The 13,759-nt window shown below is 42.1% G+C and overlaps 1 protein-coding gene across 1 annotated transcript in view; it reads left to right on the forward strand.

Annotated features, from left to right (window-relative positions):
• MOSMO (modulator of smoothened) overlaps positions 1–13,759 on the forward strand; it is a 97,531-nt gene that overhangs the window by 44,561 nt on the left and 39,211 nt on the right. Inside the window, exon 2 of the mRNA XM_085629117.1 lies at positions 12,148–12,360. Within this exon, the coding sequence (XP_085485243.1) occupies positions 12,148–12,360 (213 nt within the window). The remainder of the gene's footprint in view (positions 1–12,147; positions 12,361–13,759) is intronic.

Consider the following 13,759-nt stretch of genomic DNA (forward strand, 5'->3'; position numbering starts at 1 on the left):
TTAGGTATGTTTTCATTTAAATGGGAAATTACCAATGTAAAGCTAAGTCACAGAGTGTATATTGTGAATCTTTTATATAATGGTGCGCACTACAGTAATCCGGATCCAGTCGAGCTGTAAATTGTATGGAGTGCTGCCACACAAGAATGTGATTGCATTTGTTCTATTAATTGTAAAATAAAGATCTATTTAAAAAAAAAAAAAAATCTGGCCTATGCACAGCCATCTAAAAATGAGTGAGTTTCAGTCAAAGGGTTGTAGGCTGGGCTAATGGGCACACCTTTTTTTTTTTTTTCTTTTTTTTCTTTCTTTTGTTTGCGTATTGTATTGTAGCATTTATATAGCACTTACTACCACCTATGTAGGCTGCTGAAGCGCTTGCATACTTGAGTAGCTCGCTGCACCACGTGAGGTTGTGTGGTTGGAAGGATGTTTTTGCTTTTATCCTATGAGGGAAGTGTTTTGTGTCATGTGTGATGACTGGTCAGGTTATCGTGTTCTGGGACGCAAAACGTAGCAGTGTGATGGATGATGAAGTGTATGAGGTGGAGGCACAGTTTTATGCTTTTCAGCATGCTGGTAGCTTTGAACAACTCTGCAGGTCTCTGTGTTATTTCATGTGATAGTGTGCTTATCTGGTTCCTTCACTAAGTTGTCCAATCTGAGATTTTAGAGTTAGTTGTGGTCCGTGTTGGCAAGGTTTGAGAAGTGGAGAGATCTCTGGGGATGGCATTTTTTTCTTATGATCCTATATCCAAATGTCTATGTAAGATTTATAGATGTGGTTTGCTTGTATTGATATTTGGGACATGTAGTGAATGGATTATATTAACGTCCTACAAAATTGTCCAGTAATTTGTGACTGATCTCTTCAGTTATTCAATGCCCGTTCATATGGGGACGTTTGACTGTACACGTCTGGTGATGGGCAACCCTCATATAAGATAACTTATTGTGAATTTCACAGGTAAAAGGTACAAATCTAGGAAGTAACCACGTTTTTAACTGTCTTAAAGTGTATATGGTCCTGGATGCTTTTAGTACCAACTTGAAGGTGGTGGATTGTACTGAGGAAGCCGTGCCTCCTATGGATTTCTTATGGTTAGGTGGTATGATAAGTGGTGTAAGCCTGGAGTGCAGTGTTCTGTTTGGTTAGTAGTGCTTGCCTTTAACTTGTAGGTATAGAAGTCTTTTTCCTTGGGCGGCTCTGTGGACAATGCAGAGTACCTTTAACATTACCCATTAGCCGGTGGAGCAATTGCAGGGCTGGAGTCATGCATTCTTGGGTGAAGGCGGAGAAGAAACCTTGCAACAGCATTTTGGCTGAGATTTATTTTGCATATAATGGATGCCGGTGCGCCATGTTATAGGCTGTTGGCATAGTTAAGCTTCGAGATTACAAAAGTGTGTATGGCTTGCCGTTTATGTTGGTATGCAGGATATGGAAAGATGCAACATAGTGTTCTATTTTGTAGCATGCAGTATCCAGGATAGGTCTGAATCCATGGTTACTCCTAGGTTTCTAACTTTTCTTGATTCTGTCAGTGGGCCTTCAAGTTCCTTGGGTCATATGGTGGGTGGCTGGTAGTTTTGCCATTGTCTGCGTTTCATAATCTCTGCTTTGTGGTATTGAGGTTAAAATGATTATTCATCATCCATGTGTTTGTGGCACAAAGGCAGACATTGAGTTTAGATTTGTTTAAGTCTTCTGGGCTGTTTTTAAAATGATGTGGGTGTCCTCTGCATAGTTGTAACATGTGAGGTTGTGATTTATTTTGATTTGGAAAGGGGGGGGGGGGGTGCGTTAAGTAGATGTTGAATAATGGAGGGGGATATCCTGGACCCCTGAGGAACCCCACAGTATTGTGTGTGCGAAGGTGATGTGAAAGGCGGTAGGTAGACTACACTTTGTTAGATAAGACACAAAGCATTTTAAAGCATCTTTACGGATTCCTATATTGAGAATTCTTTGTAGTAGCGTTTGGTGGTGGTCGTTGTCAAATGCAGCCGATAAATCCAGTAGTAATAAGGCAGCTACTCCGTTTTGAGTTTTAGATCATCGTAGAGTATGATGGCTTACACTGCCTCTGCCTGGTCTGAAACTGGACTGTTGGTCTTCTTGTAAGCCATACTGTTTGGTAAAGATAGAGTTGATAAAACACTGTGTTCACCATGAATGGCCCATTTGATATGGACCTGTAGTTTGGAGGATCAGATGGGTAGAGGTGTTTCTTTGAGAGGAAAGGTCTGGTGTAGGAGGTTTTGAGCTCCGGTGGGAATGAACTTAGTTCCAGGGATTTGTTGTGTAGGCATCTGGCTACCTATCGTGCAGTGATTGAGCGAAAGATATCTTTAAAGATTCTTAGGGGTGCTCTGTCGGATAGTCTGGCTGCAATTATAATATCGAAGTCTTTTTGTGAACAGTTATTGAGGGTATGCATTGATTGATGGATAGATGGATGGATGGCTAGATATTGGTGCTTTTCTGTTTTAAGATGTTGTCCACTTTGTCCTTCAGGTAATTTTTAATGTTTGTACTTTTTTTAGATTAATTCAGTGAAGATCTTGTGAAGGTGTTTTTGTTTAGGCGCACTCAATTGTTGAATTCTGTTAGAATTATATGGAGTTCTTTGGAAGAGCAGTGTTCTTCAGTTTTGTGCGTGGAGTATTGGTGTCTTTTTGTGGTTTGCAAGTAGGCTCTGTTATAGTGCCATTGCATGCTCTTATCTGTTCTCTGAATTTTCTCTATTTGTGTTGTAGTTTAAGTTGTGTTTTCGTTTTTTTGAAGTTGTCATTATCTCATGTGCTGTGTCCTTTTTATAGTCCACTTAGTACAATTTGGGGAAAACCAGGAAATACATTTAAGCAGTCTCACACATACATAAAAACAGCAGCTTTACAGTGGATTTGCGTAGCAGAAAGTGCCTTCTCTTATCACCTTTTTAAGTTGACCTTTGTCTACAAAATGGAGATGGCTACCTTCCCTAAACTTAAGGGGCTGTGCAAAGTGTGATGGCAGGAGGAAGGCGTGCTCAAGTGACTGGCCTAATCACTTAACCAGAAACTTCTGTGCAGAGGGGTAAGGAAATGCTGTTCAGCTGTCTATCTCCTTGAGTACAGACTAGCTCCATACACGTTGCCGTTCAATCCTGCTGGTAAGGCCTAATGTAAAGTCTCTAAATGTTTTTTTCACACTTCAAAAAACCTTGTTTCACCATTCCAAAGCAAGTGCTGCAGCACACTCGAATACAATTTAAACAACAAAAAACAGATTAATCAATCTATATTCACACTTGGGTTGGATGTATGTGTGTGTATCTCTGCGTCTGTCTGCTCTTACCTCAATTCCTTTGGCCTTGCTCTCTGGGCTGTTTAGGGCTCACAGAAGCTGGGTTTACAAAATGTATATGCTTATGATTTTTTTTAAAACATGTACGTTTGCTGAGGCCAGACGTTTTGAGTTTGCTAATGCTTGTTTTAGATTGCAGACTTTGTGCATTGTTACTGGTGAGGTGTTGCACATAATGACTTTATTTTTTCTTTTCACAACAAATTTTATTGTATTTTAAAGGTACATCGATGCCTGAGCGGCCTTCATATAAATTCAATATTGTAATTGACAAAAGTCTCAATGAAAAAAGTAAAACGTAAAAGAAAGAACTAGGCACAGGTACATCCCAACTACTTCCCATAGCTTCATATGTCCACAACATGTTTCTGATCAAATACTTGAAATTTTAGAAGACCCATAGTCCAGGCTCGCCCCTGGCTGATTGTATTTGTGCTGATTTGAACTGAAGTATGTTGCACTTGTGATAAAAATATACCCCTATAATCTGCCCATTTCAGGGCAGTCCCTTGCCTGAAAAACTGCTGTCTCTAATCGGATGCAATGATCCATTGCTTTCTTCCAAAATGCCACCAACCATGGCGTCTCAGCCTTCCACCTTTGGGCTATGTCCCTTTTTAGCCGATGTAAACCAGAGGAATAGTAGGTGTTTAAAATTGGCTCCCACCAATCACCTCTGTACTTTGTAGAAGGATCAATTTACGGTTGAGAGTAATCTCCCAAGATAGAACCCGAGCAAGACAAGAGGTCACCACTCGCAAAAAACATGGTAGCGATTTGCAACCTCACATGCAGACAGTATGGAGGAAGGTTCCCTCCTCCACGCCACATCGAAGACACTGGGGAAACGCAATTACACCCATCCGCCATAGACTGTCTCGTGTAATATGCCTGTACCTTTTTTTTTTTTTTTTTACCACTGAAAACATTTTAGCTGGCTTAATTAACAAAAAACAAAGATAAATCATGGCAGCAGAAGTGCAGCAATCAATTGTCCTAGTTCTTATGTTGGGTAGCCTCAAAGAGGGTAATCGATATGTTGTGGAAGAGAAGGAGAGCATATAGAGTACTGTGGTGCAAAGGGAAGATGATAAAGTAGCAGGAAAGTTGGTTTTTCTTACAGATATACATTGTAAACCGTGGACCCACATCTGGTATATTGTATCCAGTTCTGGTGATCACATCAAGAGCTGTACAGTTCTTTAGGGTTTCTGTGCAGTGTTATCATGTGCCTGAAGCCCCATATGAGGTATCCTGAACTTCTCGATACTTCACCTGCCTTATAGAAACTACCTCTTATGTATTATTTACTGTTGTGGTGCTACATTTGGTGCTTCATTGTCTTCAAAAACAGACAAAGGAAAAAATAATTGCAAAGCGCTAGGTCCATTATTTGAACAAAATCCACTCGTCGGCGTCTCCTATACTTGCACTCCATGAACTTGTTACACATATAAAATGTGAGATTCTGGTGCATGGAGGATCCTCCTTTGCAAGTAGGTAAGACGTCACAGAGCAAGGTTATCTTTCTTTCGCTAGAAGGAAACCCAACGGGAATTAAAATGGACTCTCGCACTACAAAAAACATTGTGTTACTCAAAAACAAACACTTTTTTTTTCAGGCCAGCTAGCTTCCGAGGGTATTCACTAAAATGCTTACTTTATGTTTGTCCTTATGAAGATGCTGTGCTCGTAATGACTCTCTCTCTCACTCTCTCTCTCTCTCTCTCTCTCTCTCTCTCTCTCTCTCTCTCTCTCTCTCTCTCTCTCTCTCTCTCTCTCTCTCTCTCTCTCTCTCTCTCTCTCTCTCTCTCTCTCTCTCTCACTCTCTCACTCTCTCACTCTCTCACTCTCTCTCACTCTCTCTCACTCTCTCACTCTCTCTCACTCTCTCACTCTCTCACTCTCTCACTCTCTCACTCTCTCACTCTCTCACTCTCTCACTCTCTCACTCTCTCTCACTCTCTCTCACTCTCTCTCACTCTCTCTCACTCTCTCTCACTCTCTCACTCTCTCTCACTCTCTCTCACTCTCTCACTCTCTCTCACTCTCTCTCACTCTCTCTCACTCTCTCTCACTCTCTCTCACTCTCTCTCACTCTCTCTCACTCTCTCTCACTCTCTCTCACTCTCTCTCACTCTCTCTCACTCTCTCTCACTCTCTCTCACTCTCTCTCACTCTCTCTCACTCTCTCTCACTCTCTCTCACTCTCTCTCACTCTCTCTCACTCTCTCTCACTCTCTCTCACTCTCTCTCACTCTCTCTCACTCTCTCTCACTCTCTCTCACTCTCTCTCACTCTCTCTCACTCTCTCTCACACACTCTCACACTCTCTCTCACTCTCTCTCACTCTCTCTCACTCTCTCTCACACACTCTCACACACTCTCACACACTCTCACACTCTCTCACACACTCTCACACACTCTCACACACTCTCACACACTCTCACACACTCTCACACACTCTCTCACACTCTCTCACACTCTCTCACACTCTCTCACACTCTCACACTCTCACTCTCTCTCACACTCTCACACTCTCACACTCTCACACTCTCACACTCTCACACTCTCTCACACTCTCTCTCACTCTCTCTCACACACTCTCACACACTCTCACACACTCTCACACACTCTCACACTCTCTCTCACACACTCTCACACACTCTCACACACTCTCTCACACTCTCTCACACTCTCTCACACTCTCTCACACTCTCTCACACTCTCTCACACTCTCACACTCTCACACTCTCACTCTCTCACTCTCTCTCACTCTCTCTCACTCTCTCTCACTCTCTCTCACACTCTCACACTCTCACACTCTCACACTCTCACACACTCTCCGCATCCGTGCACTGCAACACATCCAGGTGCTCTCGTGTTGGTCACCCATATGGAAAAAGATGTAGTTAAAAAAGTGACTTCTTTAGCAGGCTTTTCAAATTGAAGCCTCTAAGGAGGAAAATAGTGTGTTTGCCAAGCAGATAAAAATTACATACAAGCCAGATAGTGCAATTTCTTTGCATTTGTAGGAAGACAGATGGGTAGTCACGACTGATCGTTTTCCTTCTTTTAGAAGGATCCTGAGCTGGTCTAAAATCCAAGATAGATGCACATCACCCACCGTCATTTTTAAGCAACAGATTTTCTTTATATTTTTGCACCATGTGCTCTTTTATTTTATTTTTTTAAACTGACCTTTGCACCAGCTTGCCAAGAAATGACCTTTTGCCAGTGCTTTTTGTTTTGCCTTGATAAAGGCACGAAAAGGTACTTGGTGCAAGTGATGGCTGGCAGGACAGTGTGGCCTGTCTCAATACATTTCACCCTAGATTGTGGTCACAAGAAGGGAAAACGTTATCATGAGAAATTGGATCTCACAGCCTTTGTTTTTTTAAATAAAAACTAAACCGCATTCTGACAAAAGAAAAACCATACTTGGGACCAGATATTCCTACTGAGAAGAGTGAACCCCTTGCCCATGCAGATATTAGGAATTAAAGGGAAATTGGTGAACATAAATGAAAATAACAAAGCGCCCGACAATTGAATTTAAAATAAAACGGATGGCAGTAGGTTAGGTCACACAACTACAAGGAAATAACATAGTACTGAAAGGTAATCTTAAGTCCGTGACTTGGAGGATGGACCAGCAAATCGGGATGTGGTATGTTTGGGCTTTGTTTATGGCAGACATAGCTGCTCCCCAGACCCTTAAACAACAAGCATTTGCAATGCAATAGGTCTCGCATTAGGAAAGTTTGAGCTTTTTGTATTGTAAATTGACTAATTTTTTATTTGTGTTGGTATTTAAAATGTTGAAATTACTAGCTTTCTCATGTACAATGTCAATAGTTTTAACTGTTGCAAATGTGACACCTATAGCATTTCTAATGCAATATGTGTTGTATTTACGTGACCTAGATGTATTGATATTACAAATAAGAATGGCTTTTAATTTTTGCAAATAATTAATACTTAAATAAAAGTTAATGTAAATTATAATGGCAATCGTTCAAACTTTTGTTACTAACTCTTGTGAAGATTATGTTTAGTGTATTTAATTGCGCCTAAAATCCAAGAACAGAAGTTAAATATCATTTTTTTTGTGCCATTTGTAATAAAGCCTAAATATTGAGAGAACATATTAGAGGCAGTTGTTGTTGAATGGTTGTACAGATTGATACTGTGGTGGCGGTGAGTGATGTTGTGGTGGTGTTGAGTGATGCTGTGGCGTTAATTGATGCTGTGGTAGCGCATAGTGATGTAGTGGTTCCCTTGAGTGATGCTGTGGTGGTGCTAAGTGATGCTGTGGTAATGCGATAGATAGAGTGCAATATTCAGATTGAGAGATAGATGAGCTAGATAGATGAGCTAGATAGATGAGCTAGATAGATGAGCTAGATAGATGAGCTAGATAGATGAGCTAGATAGATGAGCTAGATAGATGAGCTAGATAGATGAGCTAGAGAGTGAGGGCGATAGAGTGTAATTATGTAGAATATAATTATGTGGCACTGAGTGGTTTTGTGTGGAGTGTATGTTGATTTTAGTGGCGTGTAATTATGTGGCATTAAGTGTTATTTTGAGTATCTTGCATTGTTTGCATTGTAATTGGCACTGTCTTATTTGGAGTGCATGTGGCATTGAGTGTAGTGTAATTATGTGGTGTGTAATTATGTGGCGCTGAGTGGTTTTTGGAGTGTCTGTTGTATTGAGTGCATTGTAGTTATGTGGCATGTAATTATGTGGCTCTGAGTGGCGTTCGGAGTGCATGTTGCCTTGCCTTGTATTTCTATGGTTCCTTAAACCCTTAGAGGCAATTCTTTTATTTCATTTAAAAGGATGGTAGTTAAATGGTGTTTACGGCAGGATGGCCGTTAAATGGTGGCTACGGAGAAGCTGAGTGCTGCATGGCAAAGAGAACACGGGCCAAAGCTGGAAGAAAACACGAGATGCGAGAGGCATGTGTGTGTGTGGCAAACACTGGTGGGGCTCAGAGCATTCTGTTGCTGCCTTGATGCCTGTGTGTGTGAGCAGTGGGGCTGTGTGTGTGAAGTGCCTAAAGTTGCAAGAAAACATATGGTTATTTAAATCCTTAGACGCAGAATTAATGGAGCTAATGTTATCGACCTTAGAAGGATGAAAAGGGAATGAGCGCGGCATATGTTAACTTTGTAAGCGCAGAAAGCGTGCAGGGCAAACTTATTATTTTGGTTGTTTGAGACTCTGATCTGGGCAAAGCTGCAAGAAAACACGGAGGGGGGGAGAGGGCGGGCTGTGTGCTGAAAGGCAAAGAGAACACAGGCATGAAAGTGAAATCGATGGATGGCAATGCATCCGTGAGACTATCCCTGTGGTGGGGGAGGGACAGTTGTGAGAGGCGCCATGAGGAAAAATCTCTCGGCATGCTGGGGTGGGGGAGCGCATTCCAGGCGGGGGAGCGAACCCTTTGAAGTATGATGCCGAGGCTGTGGCTACACGTGCACGCGCCAGTGGGCTCAAGCGCTTCCCCAAACGGATTGCATGGCGGCACGATGCACGTGATTGTGCGCGTGCTCGCCATGCAATCCACTTTTGGGAGCACTTTGAAATGCCCCTCTTACTAGAGTCTCGCATAGCGATTGCGTAAACGCAATAGCTAGGCGAGACCTAAAAAGAGCAGCACTCACTTTTTTGGGGGGCGGGGGATCGGGAGGAACAATTGGGATGTTAGAGTACAAGGTGTTGGATGGACAGGTCTTCGAAGAAGTATAATCTTGTGCATCATTGACCTGTGCAGCACCTGGCTTTAGCTCGATCGGTCAAGTCTAGGTACTTGTTGGCTGTGATTTTGCAAGCTGCACTCTGCTGGCATCTCGGCAGAAACTTGGGTGGTTTACCTCTCTTAAATGGCCAGAGTCCCTAGTGTCTTGCTCATTTTGCATATTTTTCCTGGTCTCCCCAGTTTTTTTGTGAGTGGTAGGGTTGGTGGGCAAAGAGGCACTCTGATGAACCCTGTCATGGGCCTCCTTGCAGTTACCAGGAGCAGTCGGCATTTGCTGGGGAAAGAGGGGATGGGTCGGCTCTAAGTGGATGTATGGCTGCATTTTGCGGTCCAACACCAATTTTTGTTTTTCGATGATTAGTGGTCACCGATTTAATCACAGTTCCTGACTAGAATGAAAGAAATTAATAATTCAGCCATCAATCAATGGATTAATTTTCTGCCTCAAAGTATAACACTCGCAATAATGCCAAGATCAATGACCGTGAATTCTCTAGAAAGAAGGCCCCTGTTTTTACTCTTTCCTAGACTCTGACGTACTATTTTCCAAAACTGCTCCCCAGTCCGATTAGTAAATGCCCTAATGTAACAGTACCACTTTTTTGCTTGGTACTCCGAAAACAAAAGATGAAAGCGCATATATTTACAGTGAGATGTATGTCAACTGCTTCGTTTCGGTCCACTCACCAGAATCCCGGAACCCAAGGCATCGAGTGAGTTTGCAAGCTTTGCACAAGTCTGGACATGTTGCCTTCCCAATTCATCAACTAAAGGTTTGTCTGAAAGTCATTAGTTCAGCAAAGCACCAGCTTTTCAGCAGAGATCCCTCAGACTTACTACCTCAGTGGTTGCTGGGAGACCTTGCAGAGGCACTAACTAATGAGCTGTGTACTAACACTCCTTCTATTCCCCACTTAGCTGGGTTTCTAAATTGCTAAAAAAAACGTTTTAAATTTTGTACGCAGAGGTCTAAATGCAAAAATAAAGTAAATTACTGAGCCGCCTTCTGAGCTAATCTTGCACTAATGGTAAGAAATGTTAAGACCGATGCTTCCAAAAAGACGGCCGCAGAACGATTTTAAACACAACATTAAAAAAGCAGAAGTAAAGAAATGGTAAGGGGTTTACAACAAGAGAAAATGACAAAGTAATTTGGCCTACAATCTCAGGCACTGTACCACACTGTTTTCAGGATATGTTCTCATGCGTTCAATTCGAGTGCAGTCACTTTGATTCATTGTGCCTTGCATTATCCTGTCCTAAGCCAAATATGAATGAGGATCTAACCGAGCAGTGGCAAAATAGGGTTGGCCTAAAAGCCCCCAGGGTATGTACATGTATGCATGTATCTGGATATATACATTTTTTAATACATTTATTTGATTTAAAAGCCTGACAGACAACTAAACCCATCCGGCTCTCCTAAAGGGGTTTATCAAATCTTCGACCCTCCAAGTTTGCCAAAGGGGGTGACCAACACCAAAAAGGTAAAGGAATATCGGACTTCAGGTATTAAAATACCAGCCTATAGGCTTGAACATGTAGTAATAACAATCCTCCTTTAAAAGCCAATAGGCTTTTACATATGCTTTTAATAATAAACAGGCCTCGGGTCTACTGCCATTCTGGTCACTTTTTGTAGTAAACAGACAAGACCAATTGCATCTGACATAACTTTATCCTAAGAAGCAATTGTGCCTGTAGGTTCCACATTAGCTTGTCGCCATAACCAGTTCAGGCCTACCGCATTAAGTGTAAGCTTTGCCACAAGGCAAGCATCCTGTCATAAAGTTAAAAATATGTACCCAATTAGAAATGGCAAAACTGTATAAAAGCTCTCTTAAGAGGGTCTAACAAGGGTTAGTATAGTTCAGATCTTCTACCACCAGGCTCTGTCAGGTGGATTAACCAACCCCAAAATGCTTGCCTACTATGATAATCTACGAGAAACAATGTAACCAAATGCTGGTCTTTAGACTTTGACAAGAATGTAATACCAATCCATCGTTAGGCCTGTTGGATTTAACATATGTTTTTCACATAAATATTTCAGACCTGCTTCCTTTGTCACCGCTCATAATATACAAATAAGGATCAGGTCTATATCCCGGACCATTAACTCGTCACCATAACCAACTTATTCTTACCGTACTGAGTATAATTTTCCCGCTGTAATAGTAACACAAGCACTCTTTTCAGTGAAGCACTGAAGGCTCTGCTCAATCAAATGCGGTACTCCACAAACATCTCAGTAGTGTTTCCTAAAGCTGTCTTTCTGTTTCTCACACAAGGCAAAGAAGTCATCTTAAACAACCTAGAGGTACTTTTCCGCTAAATAATCAAGTAACATGCATCATGTTACTCCTGCCATTAATCAGTATAAGCTTGTTTTCTTGCATCGCCGTCTGGTGCAGTTAGTGAAGGCATCATTTACATTCCTTTAAGTTGCAGACTTGCCCTACTTGGGCATGAATTGCATTTCCAGTGTTCATTAAATAGAACGAAAGTCTGACATTGGGTGTGTGTGTCCGTTCACCAGTGGCACACGAAGTAACAGTAGAAGCTGTAGCACCGACGATAATGTGCTGCATTGCTAAACACTTCTAAGGTCCTAAAGGGCGAGACCTATTGTCTATGCTAATGCTTGATAAGATATGCTATTTTTTGGGTGATCTTAGTTTACTGAGTTTTACGTTGGTGGAAGACCTGTAACATTGAATAAAAATCACCAATCGCATGTGCGATTATCCTCTCTGTGCATTCATTTCCTGTAGTAAGATAGTGACACATTTTGCCATTGCCATCTTCTTACAGTAACTCATCACCACTGCCAGTAACTGAATCTGGCATATGGAGGTTTAAAGTGATTTTATTCAAGTGCTCAATAGCTTAAAGTTCTAGAAGGGTTGGCAAGGAATAGAAATGCTTTGCAGACAGTTTGTTTTTATAAAATAAATAATACAGGTTCTTGTGACTGACCTACTTTTGAAAATAATTGTACTAATAATTATATATTTAATTTTTGCAGGTGCCCTCACGGTTGGCCTTGTGCGACAGTGTCAAACTATTCATGGACGTGACCGGACTTGTATCCCACCCCGGCTTCCCCCGGAATGGGTCACAACGCTATTTTTCATTATTCTTGGCATTATTTCATTGACTGTTACATGTGGATTGCTAGTGGCCTCCCACTGGCGAAGAGAGGCGACTAAATATGCTCGCTGGATAGCATTTACTGGAAGTAAGTCTATTCTAATTGATGATTGATGCTTCTCATTGCTTTTGACTAAATATTAGTCTAACTTGCACATTGTGTTTATGCAATTACTTTTAGTACTCATTAATTTGATAGAATATTTAGGTTCTGATTGACAGTCTATATAGTATGTCCTCTTTTGCATATGAACTTCAAACGTTTTTTCAGGTTTTAATTGCTTTTGTGCTTTTAGTCTTTACATATTTGTTCCCACCCCCTGCTTAAGAGTAGGAAGGGGCTCAAGATGCTGATCCCTCACCTTGTAGGGGTTGTCTGGAGAGAGTTGCAAGAGTGCCTCGGTTTGTGGCAGATAGCTCAGACTACTCTGGTAGTAGGCCACTGAATAACTCTTCTTTTTCCCCTTTCACTTTTCTTCCCCTTTGATCTGAAATCCTCACCCGCTCACCCTCGTTGTACCTCCACCTCCCCACCAACGCACATCTCCCCACCCCCCACACACTACACCCCTGTTCACCACCTCCTACTCCATCTCGTTCCTACACACCCTATAGATTCCATTGCATGCACTGCATAGACTCCACCCCATGCACCACATTAATATCCCATACACTGCATGCATTCTGTACACAATGCAAGCACCCCACACACCCTCTGATATCCCACATGGCCAGACCCGGACATCCCCTCCCCAGAAATCTCACACCCCTCATACATTACCTCTCAACATTAAACCCAATTATCCTTGGAATCCCACTCATCCGCATTCAGGTTTGATTGTGAAGATGACAGCTAGCATCCTTGGAACAATCTGAAATGCACCAGGACATTCGTTCTAGGAAGGACCAAATAAATTCTTTGCAAGCTTGAACAGGAGCATGCAACCAACCTTAAGTTCCACTGTTGTTAGAGTGGCCATCTTGCTCTTTCATTACATTATTTTCAGTCTTAGGCTTTTGTGAGACTATGTAATGCACAATGTAAGTAGGAAAAGCTTCCAGACTTACGGGAGGGCCGAGAGGAACTAAAGAGGGGAGTGCACCCTCCCGTGTTTTAACACTGCTTTACCACAAAGTACTCCCCACTACCGACTCGCTAATGAGTGGTTGGATCCATTTGAACAATCCTGGAGTTCTGATAGTGTGGAGATCCCTACGTGAAGTCACTATAGGACACCACTATTGAGTGGGGAAGGAGGCAAATCCTTTTGTTTTATATTCCCTCACACACCCTAGTGGTGTCATGCTTCATCATAGGGACACCCCGACGCCTAGAAGTCCGGGTGGGCTCAACCGTCTTTCAGGGAGCTCTTAGGAAGATATTTTTGGCCAGAGGGATAAAGATTAAAAGCCCACCAACGGATCCCAGTTTCCCTTTATTCTTGGATCTGCTGGGGGTGATCATAAAATACAAAGTAAGGGTCAGT

The sequence above is a fragment of the Triturus cristatus genome, chromosome 10 (genome assembly GCF_964204655.1).
Source record: "Triturus cristatus chromosome 10, aTriCri1.1, whole genome shotgun sequence".
Lineage (NCBI taxonomy): Eukaryota > Metazoa > Chordata > Amphibia > Caudata > Salamandridae > Triturus > Triturus cristatus.